Source organism: Montipora foliosa, chromosome 5 (assembly GCF_036669935.1).
Source record: "Montipora foliosa isolate CH-2021 chromosome 5, ASM3666993v2, whole genome shotgun sequence".
Taxonomy (NCBI): Eukaryota; Metazoa; Cnidaria; class Anthozoa; order Scleractinia; family Acroporidae; genus Montipora; species Montipora foliosa.
In genome coordinates this window covers 40,825,833-40,851,738 of record NC_090873.1, presented here as the reverse complement: position 1 = coordinate 40,851,738, position 25,906 = coordinate 40,825,833, and the positions used below count along the sequence as shown (strand labels likewise).

General features: G+C 39.9%; 1 protein-coding gene across 1 annotated transcript in view; it reads left to right on the top strand.

Annotated features, from left to right (window-relative positions):
- Positions 1–22,618, top strand: part of LOC138002736 (uncharacterized) — a 34,666-nt gene extending 12,048 nt beyond the window's left edge. The window contains exons 2-10 of the mRNA XM_068848719.1: positions 675–756; positions 2,064–2,381; positions 5,056–5,337; positions 6,339–6,470; positions 7,792–7,841; positions 12,570–12,660; positions 14,697–14,984; positions 16,581–16,882; positions 17,728–22,618. Coding sequence (XP_068704820.1) covers positions 675–756; positions 2,064–2,381; positions 5,056–5,337; positions 6,339–6,470; positions 7,792–7,841; positions 12,570–12,660; positions 14,697–14,984; positions 16,581–16,882; positions 17,728–18,082 — 1,900 coding nt within the window. The 3' untranslated portion in view covers positions 18,083–22,618. The remainder of the gene's footprint in view (positions 1–674; positions 757–2,063; positions 2,382–5,055; positions 5,338–6,338; positions 6,471–7,791; positions 7,842–12,569; positions 12,661–14,696; positions 14,985–16,580; positions 16,883–17,727) is intronic.
- Positions 22,619–25,906: the final 3,288 nt, after the last annotated feature.

Sequence of the window (25,906 nt, the reverse complement as noted above, 5' to 3'; positions counted from 1 at the left end):
CCCCCACCCCCCCCAAAAAAAAAAATAAAAAATAAATAAATAAAAAATATATATATTTTTTGCATTATGGGATAGTGAAAATAGTCAATTTTCGGAGAAGGGTGAGAGGTCTTTGACATCCGGCATTGTTTGACTGAGAAGGGTATCGTGTGAAAGGAGGTCTACAGTTTACAATGGGTCCTTATCCGAGAAGACTAACACAGACTGTGGCCAGAGTCCGTGTTCTTGGTGCTGACCAAAAGAAAGCGGACTATGGGGACGAGATTGACCATTAGCGGATGTGATTGCAAAGGGACCGCTTTCCCATTAATTATTTTAAGACCCTGAATGTTGGTTCGGCCTTCCGCACGGCATTCCAAAAACTGGGCTAACCGGACACATGAACGCTTTCAGCCGGGTAGTTGTTGTGATTTTGGCGATTAAAGTCTTTGGTAAAATTATAAATAGCGTTGTCTTAAGGCAGTTAAGAAACTGCACGAAATCGGCTTTATGGTTGTCTTTTCTACTCGGAGCTCATTCACCTTAATTGGACACTCTTAAAAGGCATGAGCCGATGGTAAGCTTAAAAGGAAGTAATAATATTGAGATTGCTCAGTGGCTGGTACCCCATTGACATCGAAGTTACATTCTATATTATGAATCCCTTGCTTTTTCTTTTTCACAATTTCTCGTAGAACAAAGTCTTCATCTCCGCTAATTTTTTGCGAGCAAACCAGGTGCGGAAGAGACAGAAGCTCTTGCTTGGAGACGTCACAAGTAAGTCTTTTTGTTGTGTCAAGGTCGAGTTGAAAACTACATACCATAGACGTGTATGTGCTTTCTTCTATAGGAAGGGCTTGGCGGCGAGGGGGGTATAGTAGGCGTAACGATACCGATAACAATAATGTTAATAACTTTGATTTGGCTCATACTGATGTATTAGAGAGGTTCGTGAAATTTGACCATAAAGCCTCGTAGCCAGCCTGATAAGCAAGTTCAGAGTTTCAAAAGAAAAAAAAAACCTGTGCGCGTCGGGATAAAAGCAAGCATTGATTAAAAGAAAAAAAAAGAAAAAAAAAAAAAGAAAAATATTTCTAATGCAAAATTATTGCAGCTATTTACCATAACAAAAAAGACAATTATATGTATTTTTTTATCCCGACGCACACATTCGTTTCTTGAACTCCGAACTGGCTTGTTGATATATCGGACTTGACCTATTTCAGCGTGCAAGTGGAACTTATTATATATGCAGAACACGATTTTAGTTTTGAAATCCAAGACAGGGAACTAGCACTGGTCTAAATTTCCTTGGTCTCAACGTGAAAACGATGTCAACCCTTTTAATAATGCACGTATCAATGTTAAGCCCCAGGGAGGGGGGGGGGGGGGGGCGGTCATGGGGTGAGGATTTTGACATTTTCATTTAAAAAAAATTCAAATTCCCCACCCGTGGGACAAAATAATTGGTCAAAATGTCTACCCGGCGGCAAGTGAAGGTGGCAAAATGTCCTTTGTACGATCAAAATCGCTAGCCTGGGGACGTCACATATGATCAAAATCCCTACCCTGGGGACCCACCTCAAGATCAAACTCCCGTGGTTAGCCCGACCCCCCCTCCCTGGGGCTTAACATTGATAGGTGCATAAGACCCTACCGAGAGGGCCCCAGTGACAAGTGAAATCGCATTCGTAGATATGGTGAAATTTGTAAGTGGCACTATTGGGAGTGAAAGGCTTAATTAGGGGATTGATAAGAAATCGAAACAAAACCAAAACCAAGAAAATACTATCGCGCAGAGTCTTCACGAAATCTTGACATCGGTCATTTCACGTTATAATTAGCAGCCTGAGAAAAGCTGAAATATTAAAGGCACGTGCCGCATGCGCAGAGCGTGACCGATTCGTACAGATAACCAAATGTCGTGGACTCCAACTTCTTGGTGTTTACATTATCACTGGTAAAACGCATTAATATTGCGGTAAAATTTCACTTGGTTTTAAATAGCCCGTTGGTTTTGCAATACAAAGACACTATTGAGAGCATTTAAAACCGAAGATGTGTTATGTTTATCGTTCGTTCAGAAACTTGATGTTATGAAAGAAGACAAAGCTTCAAGAGACTCGGCTACAGACATGAATAACAGCAGATTGAATTGCATCAGCTCCAAAGTGGGTACTGAAGATTTGAACGGCTATGGTAGCCCTAATGAATCGGCCGGCACTTTGGAACAAGTGAAGAACGTGCAAAACGAAGGAGGTGCTGATAAGGCAGTTCTGAATAGCAGCGGAATTATTTGCTCAAGTGAAGAGCAAGTTTCGAGGGCCAAGTTTGAAAGCGTGGAGGGAGAGTTAAAGCTGGTCAAAGAAGATTTGGGCAAAGTTTTTACGGAAAAGTCTCAGGTAATTGTTGCAACGTAGTGCCGCTTTAAATGTATGAACATGCGATCCTCATGATTTTTATCAAGATTTTGTTTCTACAATCGTAGTCAAAATTCCGTAGGACAGTCATGCAAAACTTGTAATTATCGATGATTCCACTGTTACTTCCAAACGCAGTGCCTTATTTCAAACTCGTTTATGCAGTTTCCCCTTCTCCGTCCAATATACAATGCGGCAGGTACAAAACACAGGTCACAGGTCATTGTTTTACCAATACAGAGAGTATCCTAAACATTCGTAAAAGCTAACCTTAGGCCTAATTACGCCCAAGCAAACGTTTTTAGGCTTATGTTTAGCTTTTATGAATGTTTACGATAGTGTTTCTGTATTGGTAAAACAAATGACCTGTGACTTGTGTTTTGTACCTGCCGCATTGTATGCAGGGCCGTAGCCAGTATGAGGCAAAGCGAGGCACTTGCCTCAGTCATTTTTTTCGTGAAATTTTAAAATAAAGCCTGATTCCAGTGTTGTCTTTCAAATGTACAGTATGGGCCCCAGTTCTCGGCCACAAAAAACGTAAACTTGTATTTCTTACCTTGGAATAGCCGTAAGAACTTGAAATTTCAAAGACAACTACATGTAGCTTCAGCATTCAGTTTACACATGTGAAGCTATCGACTGCTCAACCTTGTTTTCTCCCGAGTAATAACGAAAATGGATGCGTCGTTCGTGGGCCCAGTTATCGGCCAGCGCGGCCCAGTTCTCGGCCACAAAAGAGTGCCCTCGATTCCTCAGAATAAACAACGCTTTATCACCAATTTTTGTTGTTAAGTCACTAATAAGGCTTGTGTGTGATATTTCGACTACAAAGTATCCTTAACGAGCTTTGTCTCGTGTTAGAAAAGGAAGTTTTCTGCACACCTAGTTTTTCTCTTAATTGCTCCATGGGTTAGAGTTCGGTATTTCAAAACGGGGTCCGGTAAGTCAGAACTCATAGTTTCAATTCTTATCTACTGTCAGAACATGCCACCCCATTACACCTTTACTTTTACAAATGGTTTGACAAGAAAACTCCATACAAAACTATGAGCGCTTTTTAATTTAGTGTTGTCGACGGCGAGCAGGGTGGCCGAGAATAGGCAAATACGCAAAAGTACCAAGGAAATATTGAGGAGTGAATTTAGGTCAAAGAATAAAATAGGCCAGGAAAAGTTTATATTTAACTGAAAGCGTTATCACTCTACGTTCTTTATGCCAAGAATTGGCTCATTTGGGTCTCCTATACGGATATGTAATTCGAGTAGCCGTAAGCAAACACGTTTTCGTGGAAACCAAATTCACCTTCCTTCGTGTCACCTCGACTTGCTCACAGTATATAGTAGCTGTAAACTCAAAACTCGGCAGGACAACAGGCAAGGAATCAAGCTACCTTTGGAAGCAATTGCGTTTTATTCAGATTCATTTGTGGCGCAAAAAATAAACGTTGAACAAAAAATGGCCGAGAACTGGGCGTGGCCGAGAATTGGGCCCCTTACTGTACTCGCCACTCATCATAAACACTTAAAATGCCTACGAAGAGAATTAAACCACGGACATTGCCTCAGTCATATATTTCTTCTCGCTACGGCCCTGGTATGTTATCTGAAAAAACACACAAACAAACAAACAATGAAACAAAAAACTACAGGGAGCATATTTTCTGCATTGCGGGTGTCCCAAGAATTTTGATTACAGCTTTTGCAGATCTTTCTTTTTAGCTGTTGTCTGATGAGTCTCCTGTTTATATCTAAAGTTGTCATAATTATCATATCATACCTTTCCTTCTTATAATGTGATCCGGGTTGGATTCCCGGCGAAACTCGGCGTCATACGTGGGTTGATTTTGTTTGGCCTTTACTGTTACGAGAGGTAGTTACTTGGGTACTCCTAACCCATATGAACAGAAACCAATTCCATCACGGTAACCGAGCCAGCCCGGTCGACCGGGATTATGCGAAGAGGACCCAAATCGGCTAACTCAATGTTATACCCAATTCAAGTCTCCTGGGGTTAAAATTCTTTGTGTATTGTATTTGCATTGTAATTTGCATTCACATTGCAATGATATGGAAACACCTGGAACAAAACTTTTTATTCCCAAAGGGTTTGAATTGAGTACAACATTGAGTAAGCCGACTTGGTCTATTGCTGGTTTTCACTCACGTGATCAACAGCCATGTTTTTCGACGAAAACAAAAGGAAGCATTTGCATAATAATAGAGTTAAATTCCCGGAGGATTTGGTCGGGGCAACATGGCCGCCTTTTCTTTGTTTAGGGCACCAACATGGCGGTCGTGACGTCATGTGAAAACCGAGAATTGTTTATTTTCCCACAAAACTTAGTTGAAAACTAGACACTTTTCTGACGCCGATGGGAACTAGGCCAATTTGGGTGGATATTTCTCTTGGATGATGGACTCTTGCTCTGACCAATCCTAACAAAAAGAAATGGCACGATTAACCAATCAGAATTAGAGGCAAACACAATTAACCTCAAAGCTTAGGAAAAATGTATGTGTGTGGCAGCGGTGATTGGGTATGGTTGTTTCTCATTTGCTGAAAAAGTGGCCCCTGAAAAAAGTGGCCTGTGATTTCGTCGCAATCACTTAATCTCTTTCTAAACGCAATTTCAAACCGCTCTACGATTTTTCCTCAGTTGGAAAAGAGCTTAAGGGAATTACAGGATAGCCATAACAAAGAGGAGAATGCCCTTCGCGCTCAAATAAACAAACTACAACAGGAAAAGCGACAGCTACAAGAAGCTATCAGTCAGTACCAGACAAACGAACAAACACAAAAGCAAGAGTTTGATCAAGTATTGTACCGGGCGCATGAGATGTTAGAAAGAGAAACACAAGAAAAGCTCGCTTCCATTGCTGAACAGAACTCCTTGAGGCAACATGTGGAAAGCTTGTCCAAGAACATGAAGTCTTTGCAAGTAGGTTGACTTCGTTCAATTGATTTTACGACCCTTTGGTGAAAATACCTTGCACGGTAAGATTTTTAAATTGAGAAGATGTTAATGAAGACGTTTAGGCCTGTCTTACGTGCGCTAGGAAAAAGTGTTTCAAAATGGCCAAAAGTGCTCGAATTATGCTCATTAAAAAAAAAAAAATTCTCAAAATTCACAAGTAGTGCTCAAAAGTTGCTAAAAAATTGAACATTCCCTTGGAGATCTTCATAAGTATATTTATTTCTTACCAAAGAATTTGCCTCCCGTTATCAGAAATGATCGTAGAGATACAAATTCATACATTTTTTGGACTGACATGGTGTCAACTTGCTTTACATCAAATGCAACTCTGAATCAGGCGCATTTTTCGAGTAGTTTCTTGTGTCTTCATTTAAACAATCTCGGTTTGATGAAAACTGTTCTCGAAGACAAAATCTTGCTCTAAACTTGACCAAAATGAGAAGGAAGAGGTCAAACGCTGTCCAAAATATCTAATTTAAAAGAGCTCAACTTTTTTCTCAAAGAGTGAAAAAGTCCATTGGAGTCCTTGGAATTTAAAATTGCTGCAAAATTGAAAAAGTGCTTGGAAAAAGACCTTTTTGCAGCCACGGTGGCCATTTAGATTTCTATTGTTTCAAAAGAAATTATGGGATCCTCAGGGGGCAAATTCTGATATGAGGATCCATAAGAAATCAAAATGGCCTCCGTATCGGTAACAAAGGTCTATTGCGCCTCACAAACGGGGCAGGTGTGATGACGTACACAATGAAGATGATTATTCCGATGATGATGATGATGTAAGTTTTAATGTTAGTAGGCAGTTCAGCCTGCGGGCTGCCATGTACGAATTTTATCAATAAATCGTCTATCTATCTTTGATGATGATGTAACTTTTGGCGGCGAACGTACGTCTTATTGCTCAAAAATTTACCTCAACATGACAATCATGCGAGTGTGCTGATACTCTCTCCTTTCCTCGCCAACAGGTAAAAAGTGAAGAATTTGCCCGTTATCACTGCGATCAAGAGGACCAAATCGATGACTTTAAAAGACTTAAGAAACTGATCCATGAAAACGGCTTGCCAAGCATAGAGCAAGTTATTACACTTCAGAGACAGGTGAAGGATTCTAGTTTACTCATATTTGAGAGGAATAGGGAAAACCCAAAATATAAATCCTTTAAGTGAAGCTATGATCTTCGCAGTTATGAACGCAATTTTTACAATTGTGTAGAGAAGCCTGAAAAATTCAGGACTTCAACGGGGTTTGAACCCGTGACCTCCCGATTCCGGTGCGACGCTCTAACCAACTGAGCTATGAAGCCACTGACGTTGGGAGCGGGTCATTTGTGGGTTCAAATGGTCCCGTGAGGAATGAATCAATGATGAAATGGTATATGAAATGAATCATATGTGAACTGCGGATATGAAATCAAGTGAAGCTATGATCTTCGCAGTTATGAACGCAATTTTTACAATTGCGTAGAGAAGCCTGGAAAAATTCAGGACTTCAACGGGGTTTGAACCCGTGACCTCGCGATTCCGGTGCGACGCTCTAACCAACTGAGCTATGACGTTGGGTGTTCCCGTCACTCTACGAGGAGAAAAAACAGTTGAGACTTGATTCCAAACGCACTGACAATCTAGGAAGCAAAATGAAAAATGTAGTGTGGCAGAAGTTTTGTCTCTTCGTATCTGGATTGAGTGGTAACCCGTACTGTGAATGGCCTTTGTCTTAATCGACATATTTTAATGTGCGCATTTGCTGCGGGAAAACCTAAGTACAGCCGCGACAATTAAAGCCTGGTTTTCACAAGCGACGCAAGCACAATTACAAGCATAAGAGCGCTTATTTCACCGTGAAAACGGGGTTAGCGCAAGCATAAGCGCATTTTTCCTTATGCGTACGCTTATGCCTGCGTTCGCTTGCGTTGTGTGAAAGCGAAACACAGCATAAGCACAAGGAAATTTGCAACGTCCGGCCAATGAAAGAACTCGTTCCAGATTCCCTGCGTTTGAGCATTTGAACAAAATTGCGGATACCGTGGTAAATTTTGATGCTTATGTCGACGTGCGTTTACACTTAGCATATACTACTTACGCTTGTGCCTACGTCGCTAGTGAAAACCAGGCCTTCATTGTCGCGCTAGTACACAATCTGCATGCTTAATGAACGAAATCGATAGCTCTGCCAATCTCTGCAGGTGCGATTTACATTTTAATATATATTTTTTCAAAGCTATCTATTCTCCCCAATAAGGGTGGTGAAGATTCTTCATTTGCAAAGAACCTTGGACTATCTTTTTCTTTCTTCTCTTGAAAACATTTTTAGTTTTTTTTATCTTTTTTTTTTTTCGGGAAGGAAAACCTTTCTGGAATTTCAACAAAGGTTCCTCTGGGCGCAAACTAATTGTAACTGTTTTTCTTTCTTATGACTCAGAATGAAACATACCGCGACGAGTTCTTAAATGAGAGAAAGGAAAAAGACGGGTACTTTCGCTAAAAGACAAACTGAAGCGAGACCTGGAGAATGCACAATCTAGAATCTCCTCTTTGCAAGAACAGGTATACAGCTTTTGGTGAAGTCAGTCTTTTAAGTGCTTCAACGTGTTTTATTTTGAAAAGTTAAGATATTGAACTGCGCTGTACAAGGAGCCATAAGCAGAAGCTTACAACTCCAAAATTTTATTTATTTCCCTTATTTATTTATTTATTATTTATTTATTTATTATTAGTCTTTATTACCTAGTATTCAATGTGCATTATATATTTATTTTATCACTTTACTTATGTAATACTCACACTCAGATTTACTCTGTAAACATAGTAGACCCGCTTAGACTAGCTTTAGCTATTTGCGGACTAGCGTTGTCCTGTATATATTAATTTGATATTGATTTTTTAATAAACTTGACCTAAATCAGGGGCACCCAACGTCAATTTTCGGAAAACAGTGTCTGGAAGACGATTTGAGGTCTAGAATTTTTGGAAACGTTTGTTGTAAAATTTCTTGCTTGCCTGCCTGTCCTAGGATTTTTGAACATCTAAAAATGGTATAATTGGCTCATAACGGATTTCTACCCTAAAAAGGTCACCTAGAATTTTCGAGAGCCTTTTTTTTCTGGCTGAAAATTTCGAAAAGGTAATTTCGGAAAGATAACTTTCAGCTAGATAATGCGAACAGATGAAAAAAATTAGTGAATAAAAATATGCCTATATCTACCGTTTAAATACTAAAATACGTTTGACAATGCTATGTTTAGGTGGTTTTGAACTATTCTCGTTGGGGTTCCCCTGCTAACTTGAAACTTGACCTAACGTTGTTTGTTATTTAAGACACATAACGACGCGTCGGGATGAAAAACCGTCATTGTTTCTATGGACCAAGTATAAAAATAAAAAAGTGTTCTGTGTTGAGATCAAACAGTGGATGGCACCAACGTGATGTTGAAGTTAAACGACGTCGACATGCAGAGGAAACTGAAAATAATGGCAGTAGATGGACTCGACGACCCTGTACTCACAATGGAGCCCCTACAATTTCTCACTGTTGGTAAGCAAGGAATTTAACCAGCACTCCAGTAGTCCTGTCCAAACGACAAGGAAAAATTCTCAGCAACAAAAAAAAAGAAGAGAGAAAATGCACAGTTCACTGTGTACGCGTTTGTTGTGAGCATCTCAATATGAATGCAATTTCCTTGAATAAAAAAAAAACACAGTGTACTGAAGCAAAACTAGTGGGATGGAATGGAAATGAGTCGTTTCAAACCTCTTTCACCAGTTCATTCCCTTTTTAACCATTGAAAATGGTATTTGTTTACTCCAAGAATTAGGTTCGCCACATTAGAAGTTCGACGTGTGACTTAATCATTTGGGTCGAACCAAATAGGTATTGGTTCGGCACATGTGGATGACGAAAGCAGCGAAAGCAGCGTTACAAAGGAGAAAAAAAAAAAAAAGCTACTAACAACAAACGAGGTCTCATCAGAAACAAAAGAGATCCGAGGAACAAACGAATCATTTGCGCGAACGAAAAATTAAAAAGAAATGGCTAAGCATTTATTAACCCAATCATGAATTAGATGGCAAACACACTTAACCTCAAAAGCCCCTTAGGAAAAAATGTATGTTGTTGTGGCAGCGGTGATTGGGTAATCGGTTGTTCTCATTTTGCCCCCTGAAAAAGTGCGCCCCTGAAAAAAGTGGCCACTGATGCATTTCGTCCGCAGATCACTTAATCTCTTTCTAAACGCAATATTCAACACCCGCCTACTACGATTTATTCCTCAGTATGGAAAAGAGCCTTAACGGATATTACAGAGATAAGCCATAACAAAGACGCGAGTAATAGCCCCCTTTGCTGCTCAAATAAACAAAACTAACAACAGGAAAAGCGACAGCCTACAATGAATGCTATCAGTCAGTACCAGACAAATAAACGACCAAACACATAAAGCCAATAGGTATTCGATCAACGTATTGTACCGGGCCGCATGATGATGTAAGCAAAGAGAAACACAGCAAGAAGAGCTCGCTTCCATGCCTCGACAGTGAACTGCCTTGAGGCAACTTGCTGCAAGCCTTGCTCCCTAAGAACATTGCAACGTCTTTGCTATGTAGGTTGACTTCGTTCAATTGATTTTACGACCCTTTGGTGAAAATACCTTGCCCCACGACTAATGCATTATTAAATTGAGGCCCCAGAGATGACTTAATGAAGAGCACTTTAGGCTCTGTCTTACGCTGCGCTAGCGACAATAAAGTGCCTTTAAAAATGGCCAAAAAGTGTTTCCCTCGCATCCTTATTGCCTCACATTAACAAAACAAAAAAAATTTCCCCCTTCAAAAATTCACAAGTTAGTGCTCAAAAGACTTGCCCTAAAAAATTGAACTAAGTCCCTTCGGAGCATACTTCATAATGCTATAATTTATTTTCTTACTAACGAATACTTGCCCCTCCCGTTATACCCAGTATCAGAAACACTAAAAAAGATCGGTAGAGATACAAATTCATACATTTTTTGACCCGTACCCTGACATAGCGAGTGTCCACTTGTCTTTACATCAAATGCCACCACTCGGAATCAGTGACGCATTTTTCGTAGTAGGTTTTGTTTCGGCTTCATTTAAACCAATCTCGCCGTTTGCGATGGAAAACTGTTCTCGCTCGACAAGACAAAATCTTGCTCTAAACTTGACCAAAATGAGAAGGAAGAGGTCAAACGCTGTCCAAAATATCTAATTTAAAAGAGCTCAACTTTTTTCTCAAAGAGTGAAAAAGTCCATTGGAGTCCTTGGAATTTAAAATTGCTGCAAAATTAAAAAGTGCTTGGAAAAAGACCTTTTTGCAGCCACGGTGGCATTTAGATTTCTATTGTTTCAAAAGAAATTATGGGATCCTCAGGGGGCAAATTCTGATATGAGCATCCATAAGAAATCAAAGGGCCTCCGTATCGGTTACAAAGGTCTATTGCGCCTCACAAACGGGGCAGGTGTGATGACGTACACAATGAAGATGATTCTTCCGATGATGATGATATGATGTAAGTTTTAAGGTTAGTAAGCAGTTCAGCCTGCGGGCTGCCATGTACGAATTTTATCAATAAATCGTCTATCTATCTTGATGATGATGTAACAACTTTTGGCGGCGAACGTACGTCTTATTGCTCAAAATTTACCTCAACATGACAATCATGCGAGTGTGATGATACTCTCGTCTTTCCTCGCCAACAGGTAAAAAGTGAAGAATTTGCCGTTATCACTGCGATCAAGAGGACCAAATCGATGACTTTAAAAGACTTTTAAGAAACTGATCCATGAAAAAACGGCTTGCCAAGCATAGAGCAAGTTATTAAACTTCAGAGACAGGTGAAGGATTCTAGTTTACTCATATTTGAGAGGAATAGGGAAAACCCAAAATATAAATCCTTTAAGTGAAGCTATGATCTTCGCAGTTATGAACGCAATTTTTACAATTGTGTAGAGAAGGCTGAAAAATTCCGGACTTCAACGGGGTTTGAACCCGTGACCTCCCGATTCCGGTGCGACGCTCTAACCAACTGAGCCTATGAAGCCACTGACGTTGGGAGCGGGTCATTTTGGGTTCAAATGGTCCCGTGAGGAATGAATCAATGATGAAATGGTATATGAAATGATCATATGTGAACTGCGGATATGAAATCAAGTGAAGCTATGATCTTCGCAGTTATGAACGCAATTTTACAATTGCGTAGAGAAGCCTGGAAAAATTCAGTACTTCAACGGGGTTTGAACCCGTGACCTCGCGATTCCGGTGCGACGCTCTAACCAACTGAGCTATGACGTTGGGTGTTCCGTCACTCTACGAGGAGAAAAAAACAGTTGAGACTTGATTCCAAACGCACTGACAATCTAGGAAGCAAAATGAAAAATTAGTGTGGCAGAAGTTTGTCTCTTCGTATCTGGATTGAGTGGTTAACCCGTACTGTGAAGGCCTTTGTCTTAATCGACATATTTTAATGTGCGCATTTGCTGCGGGAAAACCTAAGTACAGCCGCGACAATTAAAGCCTGGTTTTCACAAGCGACGCAAGCACAATTACAAGCATAAGAGCGCTTATTTCACCGTGAAAACGGGGTTAGCGCAAGCATAAGCGCATTTTTCCTTATGCGTACGCTTATGCCTGCGTTCGCTTGCGGTTGTGTGAAAGCGAAACACAGCATAAGCACAAGGAAATTTGCAACGTCCGGCCAATGAAAGAACTCGTTCCAGATTCCCTGCGTTTGAGCATTTGAACAAAATTGCGGATACCGTGGTAAATTTTGATGCTTATGTCGACGTGCGTTACACTTAGCATATACTACTTACGCTTGTGACTACGTCGCTAGTGAAAACCAGGCCTTCATTGTCGCGCTAGTACACAATCTGCATGCTTAATGAACGAAATCGATAGCTCTGCCAATCTATGCAGGTGCGATTTACATTTTAATATATATTTTTCAAAGCTATCTATTCTCCCCAATAAGGGTGGTGAAGATTCTTCATTTGCAAAGAACCTTGGACTATCTTTTTCTTTCTTCTCTTGAAAACATTTTTAGTTTTTTTTATCTTTTTTTTTTTCGGGAAGGAAAACCTTTCTGGAATTTCAACAAAGGTTCCTCTGGGCGCAAACTAATTGTAACTGTTTTTCTTTCTTATGACTCAGAATGAAAACATACCGCGACGAGTTCTTAATGAGAGAAAGGAAAAAGAACGGGTACTTTCGCTAAAAGACAAACTGAAGCGAGACCTGGAGAATGCACAATCTAGAATCTCCTCTTTGCAAGAACAGGTATACAGCTTTTGGTGAAGTCAGTCTTTTAAGTGCTTCAACGTGTTTTATTTTGAAAAGTTAAGATATTGAACTGCGCTGTAAAAGGAGGCCATAAGCAGAAGCTTACAACTCCAAAATTTTATTTATTTCCCTTATTTATTTATTTATTTATTTATTTATTATTAGTCTTTATTACCTAGTATTCAATGTGCATATATATTTATTTTATCACTTTACTTATGTAATACTCACACTCAGATTTACTCTGTAAACATAGTAGACCCGCTTAGACTAGCTTTAGCTATTTGCTGACTAGCGTTGTCCTGTATATATTAATTTGATATTGATTTTTTAATAAACTTGACCTAACTCAGGGGCACCCAACGTCAATTTTCGGAAAACATCTGTCTGGAAGACGATTTGAGGTCTAGAATTTTTGGAACGTTTGTTGTAAAATTTCTTGCTTGCCTGCCTGTCCTAGGATTTTTGAACATCTAAAAAATGGTATAATTGCTCATAACGGATTTCTACCCTAAAAAGGTCACCTAGAATTTTCGAGAGCCTTTTTTTTCTGGCTGAAAATTTCGAAAAGGTAATTTCGGAAAGATAACTTTCAGCTAGATAATGCGAACAGATGAAAAAAATTAGTGAATAAAAATATGCCTATATCTACCGTTTAAATACTAAAATACGTTTGACAATGCTATGTTTAGGTGGTTTTGAACTATATTCTCGTTGGGTGCCCCTGCTAACTTGAAACTTGACCTAACTTTTCTTTTATTTTAAGACAATAACGACGCGTAGGGATGAAAAACCGTCATTGTTTCTATGACCAAGTATAAAATAAAAAATTTTCTTGTTGAGATCAAACAGTGGATGGCAACCAACGTGATGTTGAAGTTAAACGACGTCGACATGCAGAGAAACTGAAATAATGGCAGTAGATGGACCTCGACGACCCGTACTCCAATGGACCTACAATTTCTCACTGTTGGTAGCAAGGAATTTAATCTCACCAATGTTTGCTTTCTGGGTGTAGACTTTGTCAGTGACTTATTAAACCCTTAAAACAACATGTACGCAATGCCGCAAAGAAATGCTTCTACACTCTGAAAAATATGTTCAAGATCAGACGCTGTATTGATGAGGCTGCAGCCAAGGCGATGGTTCACACAATGATTACTCCCAAAAATGATTATTGCAATGCAGTTCTCTATGGTCTGCCAGAGTTAACGCTAAAGCACTTAACTATAGAGGACAGAATCTCTCTGCACGCGTCATCTAGATCTCTCAACGTGTCAAATAAACACATAAGATCAGTTCTTAAACAACTTCACTGGCTGTCTATACGTCAACGTATTCACTACAAAGTTCTAACAGCTGGTTTGCAACAAATCTCTAGAGACACAGATAACAATGCTACAATTTACAGTTGCAGGCATTTTAACACGATAATGATGTGGTAGTCCCTCAAGAATGAAACGACGACGGCAAAGAAATGGATAAAAATGAAAAACGCACGTGCAGGGCGTGCAAAGCTATTGTTTTTGCCGCTAAATATGCCAATTTTCGACATTGTATTTGCCGTCGCTGTTGTAGTTGCTAAAGCTCCCTAATGCTTTTGTGATCCCCGCTATCAAGCAGAAGTCCTTTGGAGGAAGATCATTGGGCTATGGGGGACCTAAACTATGGAATACGTTACCAAAAGAACGGAAGACATGCACGAACATCAACACTTTCAAGAAACTGCTAAAGACATTTCGATTTAAAGAGGCTTACTTTCATTAGTTATATTCTTAATGTACATTTCTGGCCTTGACATTCAATGGTTGGTGAGATCAATTTACAAGTACATACATTTTATCTCTTTTTGCTTCCTTCTATTCATTTTATATTTATTCTTGTAGATATGTATCTCTATTTCTGTATTTGATTTTTTTCCTTCGATTTTCTCAAGTTGTGAAGCAATTCACAACAATTGAAAACACAGTGATGTGACTGTGCACTCAATTAAAACCGCCTGTACCGTCAAATTCGCATTTATTTCTTTTCAGGTGTACAAGTACCGAGAACACATCTACTTCTTGCAGCAAAGGTTCAAACAAGATGGTGGCAGCAGTTCCGCCGCCGCCGCCGCCACTGCAGTGTACGATATTCAGGGACCTCCCCATGGAAACAATCTCAGCAGACTGTACGGAAATACGGCCCCCCAGTACATTAATGAGACGTTGCTTCAAGGCAATGCTCATTCAAAGTTCCCTGCTGGACCTCTTCCCGAGGGCAAAAAAACTGGTCCCGGAAAGCATGGAGATGGAACCGGGAAACCGTGGCAGTACCAGCAGGTGAGGAGAAAGTAGGGTGACCAGCAAGGCAAATAGATAGGCGGCATAAGAAATGAGTATTGAAGCGTGCCTACCGGGTAACAGCTCCGCGGTTTTTTTTTTTTTTTAATACCTGTTTTCAGTCATCCTCTTCAACATTCTAGGCCTGACTACTCTGACTGGTATGACTCAGGCCGGTACGATTAAGTTTACATGATCCCAGCACTAGACTTGTGGGCGGTCCCTTTGGACTCTTTCTTGTTATCCGCCATCTTGCGCATTCTCAAAACAATGATCTCGACTTTTCTGCGACCGTTCTCAAATCAGTTCGTGTTTATATGGTCCGACTTCAGATCGCGGGTCCGAGTCATTCGTGTTGGTTCAGCAACCGGAATGAGAGAAACCGGCATCAGATGACTTTTCTGTAAACAGAAACAAACATTTATGTGGAGACCGATCTGAAGTTGTAACGATTTTTGTACCGATTCTGAAGTTGTCCCCAGTTAGGACATTACAGTAGTAATTGGGGACACTAAAACAAAGCTAGCTTAAATAACATAAAATTATCATAATTATGACTTAAGAATCTAAAGTTCCTAAGAATGATTACAATTCATATCACTTTAATCATGTAAAATTCAAAACATTCATCACATGAAAATTCACATATCATATCAGGTATTACATAATAGCAAGAGGCATAGCCTCTGTTGACAAATGCAGATATATCTGTACAATTTATCATTCGTTGGAAGTTTTACAGAGTTGGTGCACTTCTCTCAGAGCTTGACAACTTGGACCATGACAATGGGCCCAAGTATCTGATGGAGTGCCTTCCATTCTTATAGTATTGTATCTATGGCCTTAAATCGTTTCTTTTATATTTATTTATTTATTAATTTTTTTTTTTGTCCTTCAACCAGAGTTCGTAAGGGTCTAAAAGGGGGTATTAACATGAGACCGGGGCGAACTTCGACTGGCAAGAGTTCGTATTTGCCTCCGTACACTGCTTTTTTGCGTTTACAATGAGACCGGCCTGACAATGAACTCCCACCAGTTTGGCTTCGCCTCGGTTGCTGGACCGAGACGAGAAACTCTCGTACCGTTCGGAGTTCCTACCGTTTTCATGTAAGTGACAACGAATCTCAGACCAAGAGACCACAAATTTTAAGCCTGTTTGTCTTTTTGTCAGCGATATATTTATTACACAAAGGATATCACTTCGTCTCGTAACCAGGCACAAAGCATTTCGTCCCGGTTTCAGGTAAACGGCTGCAAAAGTTTCATACCGGTAGAAGTTCATGCTGAGTTTGTTCCGGTCTCGTGTAAAAACCCGTACTTTAGCAGGGATGGCTCGTGCCGTAGAAACACTAGCCTCCCATCCATTTGGCACGCATTCAGATTCTGGATGACGCCACATGTGGACAGAGTTTGCTGCTTCTTGGCCTTGCTGCAAGAGGTTAAGACTCCAGGTTCCTCTGTTTTCGATTTTTCCCAAAAGCAACATTTGATGATATGGTTTGGTTGATTTTATTTAATTTGTGGAGGGCCATTCGGTAGAAATATCATCGGTTATTTACTCTTCCGTCTTTAAATAGAATTCATCTGTCATTTCAGGGCAGTTACGGTCGATATGGTCGGCAAATGTCCGAGGACTGGAAACGAAGCCAAAACCCTGGTCAACCATGGGACAACTTTTATGGCTCCAACCAGTCCCCCGGTAGGCTTTCCTCGGCCGGCAGTCTCTCTTCTGTGCGTTCGGGCTCCAGTTCGTCCGAGGAGATTCCAGGAGAAGGTCAATTGGATACTCGAGCCACTTTTGGAATGGGTAGCCTGGGTGGTCGGCGACAGGGACCGCGACCCACGGGATTACCCGATAAACCTTTAGACGACAGTACGCGTGGTTTGCAGAATTATGGGTAAAGAAATCCTTTCTTTTTCATAACCCAAAATTTCTAAACTATTCCAGTTTTGCTAGCGATCACCTCTTTCTGTGAAATGGTGGGGAATAAGAACATTAGCAGGCTAATGATGCTGAATCTCTCTTCAAAGTAAATAAAAATAATAATAAAATAAGTAACATTTTTTACTCCACTGAGTAAGGCTGTGGAGATCATCTTGAATTGTCTGAGCATCCTGTGAACTGTTCATCACCTTTGAGCATTTTGAGTCGTCAGCAAACAGCGCGATGTTGTTGTCCACTACAAAGGTTACATCATTCACGTACACTAGAAACAGCAAAGGTCCGAAGATGCTTCCTTGAGGGACACCAGACAGCACAGGAAGACAAGAAGACTTGCTGCATTGAACTAAACACTGTTGGGTACGGCTAGTAAGATAATTGGCCCGAAATACCGTAGTGGCGGGTGTCATAAGAGGCCTCTTTTGTTGCCATGGTAACCTATTATATCACATTATAGAATGTAGCTTTTTAAGCAATTATGGGTGTTTAAAATGGTACAATAAAGTTGCCGTAATGTGAGGCAGTGGTTTGTTGAAAACAGTTAAAACTGGTTTGAGCCTCCTTAAGCTGAAGGAGTGGATGTTTAATTAAGTCGTGCGGCATAAACTGACTTTTTAACTTTTTAATCATTTACTCGGTTAAGATCTATCTGAAGTCGCGGAGGCAAATCGTACCATACATAAAAAAAACCTTTTTTTTTTTTTTTTTCGTTTTAAGTTTAATTTCTCAATGAGTGTAAACTTCAAGCCGTTACTTATAACGCTTATGTCAGCTAATAAACTAAATACATATCTTTCCTAGACCTCCATCTTCACCTTTTGAGCCCTGGTCGCCAAAGCATCAAGGTTTCCTCATTAGAGGTCAGCGGCGTTACTCATCTCCCACGGGCAACGGAATGCGCTCGCCACCAACTGACTTCTGGCCACCTCAGCAACAAATGGGAGGCTTCCAGCGGTCCTGGCAATCCACTTCAGAGCAAGTGCAGTACCCTGACTCGACGCAGGTTTCCATGTCATCTGGGTTGAGACCCACTGCAGATCCCTGGCCTCCAGCGGTTACCTCTGTATCCAGCAACAGCAACACGCAGTCAACATTGTCTACAAGTGGACAGGGAGACACGATGACGTTCATGTCTGGTGGAATGGGCATGCGTTAAGAGAGCTGATTCGTGTTTCAACGGTAACAGTGTTTTGTACTTGTCGAGTAGAGCATTCAGTTAAATAGCATTTTTACTGTTTTTTGAAGAAAAGGTAGATTCAACGCTTATTTAGCTTACATTAATTTATATATGAAATAGTGCTGTCTTCAATTGCGTGTTACAAGCATTTTTGCCATTGTTTTGTTTAGCTTGTGACGCTAAGTGATTGGCTTGAAATCCCCGCGACACGCCACGCTTTTATCCAATCAGACAGCGACAAAACCGAACTCAATGTGAGTTTGTGACATGTGATTCGCTTCGCTTTGCGCTGGCTGTGTTTGTCTTGCATTGAATGGCTCGTTTGATCATAGCCGTCAATTGTGATTGGCGAAACTAACAAAGTACTAATTTCGGGTTTGGATTTCTGTCACTTAATTTAGAACCGCCCACGGAGTCATTGTGCTGAATAAACCCCTGCCTGACCGTCCTATGTGATTAAATATATCATGAACGGATCTAGGATAAATCATGTACGGTTTTCCAAAACAATGAAAACGTTTCTAGGGGATCTGGGGGGCATGCTCCCCCGGGATTTTTTAAAAAAATTTAACGCGTGCGTCTAGCCGATTTCCGTAAACGATGGAAACCGGTATCAGGGGTGGATCCACGATTTTTGTTAGGAAGGGGTTGCATCACTAAGGGCCGATTTACACGGTACGATTTTGTCGCATGCGACATCGGCTTACGACAGGCCCACGACATGATTTACGGTTGTTGTGTACGTCAGAAAAAATGTCGTAGCATTTTAAAACATGTTTTAAAACGCTGCGACAATCGTAAGTAATGTCGTAGGCCTGTCGTGAGCTTGTCGCATGCGACAAAATCGTATCGTGTAAATTGGCCCTAAGGAATTTATTTTGTGCAGAATACAAGTTGCAATAGAAAGCGGCAGGTCAAAAATTAAACGAAGTGTGTGTATGTGGGTGGGTGGGTGAGTGGGATTTGGGGGAGGGGTCAAGTGTCATTAAAAGAATCAGGGGCCCAAACATTTCTGGAGAAATTGTCGCTCTTTTCTTCAATAGGCAATGGGCGATAGCAAGATAGCGATATCAAGTCAAAAAGATTGTTATTTAACAGTCTCTGAACCAAAACATGATTTAGAAGACTGAGGAAATGCTGCGTTTAGGTACGGCATGTTGAGTTTTTTAAAGAAATGAATGTATATTTACGTGCAATATTTGCTAAGGCGAAAAACCAACTTTTGTATTCATATGCTGTCAATCAACGGGAAAGATTTATTTTTTTGGTTAAGCATAGTTATTCTTATTTATCATATGGATACCGAAAGTAACAGTTCGAAGTAAAACAAAAGTTAAATGTGTTCATTAAGGAAAAGTTATTCTGTATTTAACATGATACAAAGTGAAAACAATAATTTTGTAGATATTTAGATGTCAGGATCTTGAAAACTAATTGGAAACCGGTTTTGATATTTTTGTACTATTTTAAGTCAGGATTTATCGTGAATATCAGTAATTATAAATTTCAGGAAAAGCGGATGTCTTCATTGCTTGAAATGTCCAAGAGCAAAAGAGAATAGTCTAGTTTAACGGGATAATTCAAGTATTTTGTTTCAGGAAAAGAAAAAAAACAAACAAACAAAGAAAAGTGTCAATTATTCCCCTAAACGTCGACTCAGTTCCTCTGATTTTTGTTCATGCTAGGGCCGAAAGGGTGCTTTAAGTGTTCTGTAGTTGTGATTTGAATGTGAACGGGATTTGTTTGAGTTGGGGTACTTTACTTTGTAACCTTAAAAACGAGGTATCTTCAGAGAAGCTGAGGTACGACCTCAAGTCTAGTTTCGAATGCGTACTTACGATAAGGCGGCAAGTAAGTCTCAAATTGACTTGAGTCTTCGCTGCCGGTTGCACTTATGGCCTCACTTGGACTCCAGCATGAATTCGCGTATTATCTCGTTTGGAAGTTGGCCTCATAGGTATTTCATTCTCATCAGGAATATTGGGATACGGAATTACGAAATCGAATCCCGGGATTTCGGAATCCAGGTCCTGAAATTCGTTTCGGGTGAGTCACCTCTCAACTTATAGGTATAAAAGTGATCGTGTTGAAACGACCTGAAATCCACTGGTGCGCTCGTCATAGAAACCATGAAGCAAGAATACGGAAGCCTTATTTATGCGTAAAATAAGGGGTACCTTTGCCTTTATGGGCTTTTATGTCCCCAGCTTCTATTGCGAGGTAAAAAGGAAATGAAAAATGGGAGAGTAGTAGTAGATTTACTGGATCTGGCGACGACTGGAGGTTAGTCAAATTTCTAAACGGAACATTTGTTTGACTTTCTTGCTAAAGTCTGTAGAAGCTTATTAGCTCAGTCGCGTTCAAGAAGGCTTAGATAGTAGGCGTAAGAAAAACAGTTTGGGAGGGGAGGGGAGGGGTAGACGTCAGTTATCTTGTCATTGCGATTCTGAAGAGGTAGTACGTTCGCCAAGCGTTGCAACGCTATTGGTCAGTCTTGGCCAATACGTGTGGGGTGATCGTGTTGAATGTGCAGCTAAACGATTGGCCGATACCCAATCAGCGAAAGTGTTGGGTTTACTTGATCTAACAAGATATGCTTAAAGGGGCTAGGTCACGCTATTTTAGGTAATTTTGTTTAATTTTGTTAATTATGAGCTCTAAACGTCAAATTGGCAGAGCAAGAGTCTTTCATTTTCAAAATCACGGCCACATAACAACTGAGAATGATTTTCGAGCTTTGTGTAATTTTGAAAAACGGTGGGCCGACGTTTTTCAAATTTACCCAAATTCAATTCATTTCAATCCTCTCCAGTTTTGTCCATCCTTGTCGCTTCTTGGCTTCCCTGCGTTTTGTTAGAGATCTTCTATAGTTTTGAACAGTTATTTTGATATTTTAGTTAATTCTATGACCATTCGATCAGTGCTGAAATTGCCTAAAATTGCGTGACCTAGCCCCATTAACACTACAGTACGTCAGCCAACGAACGCTAGCACCGTAAAGAGAATTCTAAATAAACACTTAATAATCAAGAGAGAGTTTAAGACTCTATGAGGGCGAAATTGGCGGCAATGCCACTGAAGTGTTTTCGCTAACACGCATTGCCATTCTCGATACTTATTTGAACTCCCAAGTATAAATCACATCTCTCATTTTAAGACTTTCCTTGAAAGAGAATGAGAGTACATCATCATATCAGAATCTTTTAGAGCAAAAAAAAAACGATAAGCTATGCACCAAATAATTAAGGTGAAATGCACTGAGCACAGGATCCCGTTTCATGTCAGACTTATTTGCTCCTTTAATTGCGTCATAGGAAGAGATGATTCTCGTCGAGTGTCGCATTTTAGATCGTAGTCTTAGCAATTGAAAAACTTAACCAATTAGAAACGAGAAAGATCGAGCTTCAAACGCACCAATCACAACTAGAGGCAAATGCGCCTGGCCCGGCTTTCAGCGCGGGAAAATTAAATACGCGCGAGCCATTCTGTTTGTGATTGGCTGCGAATTGGGCGCAATCTGGACCCATTCGCATTTCAAGTGATTTTATTCGCTGTTGCCCTACTAAAATTGCAGCTTATCAGAAATCGATCTATCTTGTGCTTTGCTGTTCAGAATTTCATGTTGTCAATTAAAACGATTCATTTCTTGGTTACTATTTTCATCGTGTGTCGAGTTCATCAAATAATATTTAGTATGATATGTTATTTAGTATTTAACTAGTTGAGATTTGGATCATTAAGACCACATGTATACTTCCTATTGAGGCAAATTTAATGTGGGTGTATATAGGGCCCTCAGCTAATTTCATGATAAGAAAAAGTTTAATTAATTAATTAATTAATGTAGAAACATTTATTTAGAAGCTATAGAATAGCTCTTTATAGTATTTAATATTTTTCTAGAAAAATATGCATGGCATTCCTAAGAATGAAGAGCAGCCATTGACGGACGATAATTATTTAGTTAAAATCTTTTCTGCTGCTATTTTATAAAAATGTAGATTCAGTAGGTATGTCAGCTGCGTATTCTTTGATTGCAAGCACGTAATAAGCCGGTCATACTGCCAAAAAAGTACAAATAATATAGCTCAAGTTTTGTATAACAATAGAGTCAAATTCCCAAAAGACTTTTTTGCTAGTTTTCACCAACATGGCCGCCTGACGTCAAATGCAATCACAGAATTGCTTAAGTCAAAAAAAAAGTTCAGAACGACATATATTCAACATTATTTAATATTTTTACTCTTTCTAATAAACAAAAGTATATAAAGAAAGTAAGGTGTATAGTTTGGGCCAACAATATTGTCAACTTGGTGTCCTTAATTTTCCTGTGGAAAAGAGTTTTCTACCGAGTTTCAGCTAGTCAAAGCATTTGCGTTTACAAGTATATTATTTTAGCTACAGCAGTGTAACCTTAGCTTTCTGGTAAATTAAATTGAAAATGATCTTAGTTATAAAATTGATTTATTCAAGGAAATAAATCTGGCAATTTTAATGATGAATTGAAAAAAAAAATTCTGTTAGTCGTCTGGTTCTTGGTTATAATTATTATTGTGTACTATTACGATCTTGATTGTTTTGGTTCCAAAAGGGCTGGTTCTAAATCGGGAACGGAGAATTACTAAAATGGGGAATCTCTCCAAGAGAGGGAGGGAGAGATCTCTGAGATCTTTTTTAAGTCGGAAGAAAGTGTGACAAACACCAATCACCGGGCATGAAATTAACGGCTTTTAGGTATCGCTGCGTCAAAACAATAGGAAATCTATCAGCAGCTGGCAATACACGGTCAGCTACTTACTGCGGTCGCAAGCCTCAGATGCAGTATTTTATTCAGGGTATGTATCCATAAAACGACGCAATAGTGAAGGTTGTGAACAAGCCTTAGGCTTTATCGATCGGCTCGCTTCCATCGCCTGATGTCAAATTATCATCTATCTAAACAATTGGGAGGACCCCTACTTGCTACTCGAAACATTTTTAGGACCCCCTTTTAGTATCCCTAAAATTTGAGACACCTCCAACCTACCACATGGCCACGAACCAATACACGATGGAGACGTCAGAAGGGTCTCAGACGAATGAGCGAAACAAATTAACGCACAAACAGAAAAACCCCTCCAAACAGCATAAAGATCTGCTAAGAAACGCAGAAAAAAGACAAGGCAAACAAAGCCTTAAAGGCTCGTTTACACAGAGCGATTTTATCGCGCGACCATAGCTGCGATAAAATCGCAGCAAATTAAAGTTGCACTAAATTTCGAGCATGTTCAAATTTGCGGCGAGAAGGCTGCGATCTGTCGCGCTACAAATCGCAGTGAAATCGCCGGCTGTTCACACACGCGATTTGCTGTCGCCGTAAAATCGCCGTTCGATCACAGCTCTTGTCGCGCAATAAAATCGCTCTGTGTAAACGAGCCTTAAGAAAGCCAGCTATCTCACGGATATAAGGCACAACCAAAACGGACGCTCAAGAACAAAAAGATCCCGGGACAGACACAGGGTTTTCGAGAGTTTTGAAAGTAGTAGACATATTTCTGAAAGCACCGAACGTGACACTTCGGCGCCACAAGGCACCTTGCAGGCGTCGGAGGTGCCAGCTAACTAGGGGGGTCTGGGGGCATGCCCCGTGGCCCCCCCCCCCCCCCCCCAAAAAAAAAAAATTAAATAGAACACTCAGAAATGCTGTTTCCAGTGTTTCTTGAACCCAAGAATCAGTTTCCCAGGGAAGGCTGGAGTTCACTCAAATTCTCTTTAAAAAGTAAATAAAAATATTTTTGATAATAAAATAATAATAACAAAAAAATAAAATAAAAATAAAACAAACCCCTCAAATATTGGCATCAAAGTCCTGGACATGGAATAGGAAACCACCGGACGAAATGTCCGGCCTCCAGCGTCAAACGAAAACCCTGGCCCGCTGCAGAGAAAATCAACACCAAGAAACTAAAAACATATCAAGACGAAGTATTTTCTTGGAAGAATAAACCTCACTCAAGAGTATGAAGGTCCAAATCTAAAGTCTCATAGAAGAAAAAACATTGCTAAATGAAATCTTACTGGAAGAGCCTAAAAGAGGCGTCCATTCAGATATGTACTCGAGAGAGCAAAATATGACAAAGGAAAAGGAAACCAGACCACGTACAAGGGAGTCATACAAGCCTGTCAACCTCACCTCCTCCCCCCCCCCCCCCCTCCCTTCCAACAAGTTTTTGTCCCAAATCTGATAAATTCTTTTAAGATTTTATATGGTTTTGGGGGACGCAGCCTCAAAATTGGATTTTAAACTAAGTTTTTAAGTCCGTAACTTTGGTCTCTGTTCGACCTACAAGAACCAATTTTGACAGACGTACAATCTCAATGTTGTCTTTCATACGATGGTGTCAATTTATCGATTGGTTCAAATTTGAAACTCGCCCCAGTTACCTGCGCAATTCCGGAATGGCCTATACAAAAGAGAGTTCCACTCAGAATGATGACATCAAACATAGCAGTGTATCACTATCTGGGAAAATAACATTCCAACCGTCCCATTTTACCCGGGATTGTCCTGACTTAGACTATGTTGTCCCGCTGTCCCGTTTTTACTCTAATTGCATGTCCGCTTTCCGTAGAATTTTGAAAGTTGTTATTTTTAAATATGGCGAAATATGATAACATTTGACGATAAAAACTTTAGTTGCGACAAAACGTTGCTTAATAACATTTTAAGATTTAAAAAAGTTAAAAACGATAAAAAGCTATAAAGAGCTAAAATCGACGACGTTTCGACGTTAACATAACGTCATTATCAAGTCAAGAATGTATAAAAAGAAGTGCTATAAATACTAAAACAAACAAGAGAAAATAATTTTCGGGTTAAACAAAAAGTTTCGCACGTATGGAGTCTGTTTGCACGTTCAGACTAGGTTTGAATTTCTTAATATAAAGCATTTCAAACACTAAACAAGAGCCTTGGCACTTTCTCAGAATCTTAAAATGACTCTCATTCAAACGATCCCTCCTACCTCCAAAAAGATCAGCTTGTTAAGTTGCTTGAAATTGCTACAACCAATCAGCTTTTTCAGTTTGATGGTCAGTTGTATGAGCAAACGGATGGGGTGGCTATAGCTGTTTATAGCTCATATCGTTTTTAACTTTTTTAAATTTTACAATGTTATTAAGCAACGTTTTGTCGCAAGTTTTTATCGTCAAATGTTATTCTAAGTCACTTCTTCTACGAAATATGATAAATAGCGATATTTCTTGTTTACAAACATTGACGTCACATTTGTTTTGATATTCAAATTTGCCAACCAAGGAACAAAGGAATTCATTGTTTCAACAGCCAATTGGGTTCTGGTTGGCATATTAATAACAATAGATGACGTCACGAGAAACATCATGAATGAATTCCGTTTGGGGAGTTCTAAATATCTGAAGCAATTGCCAACTTCCTCAATTCGCGAGTATTTTTTGGTAATTTTCTGTTCTCTCCAAATTTATACACGTTTTGCAAGGGCTACATAACGTACATTGGCTTCAAAAAAGCAGCCACCATAGTCACAGGCTCTTTAATGCGAAATTGGCGGGATTTGTATCATTCATATCTGGAAACTAGTGTCCCACCTTTTGAGGGTTTAGAGGTTGGAATGTCTGGAAATTCTTGGATTTCGTCACCTCTGGTCAAAATTTCTTGGTCATGGCATACGTTAGGTCCTCTATAGACCTCTATATAACCATTTACGACTTGGACAAATGATGCAATCATATCTTGAAGTAGTCCGCCATTTCTGCATATGGAAGAAGGACGATATCGCTTTGCTT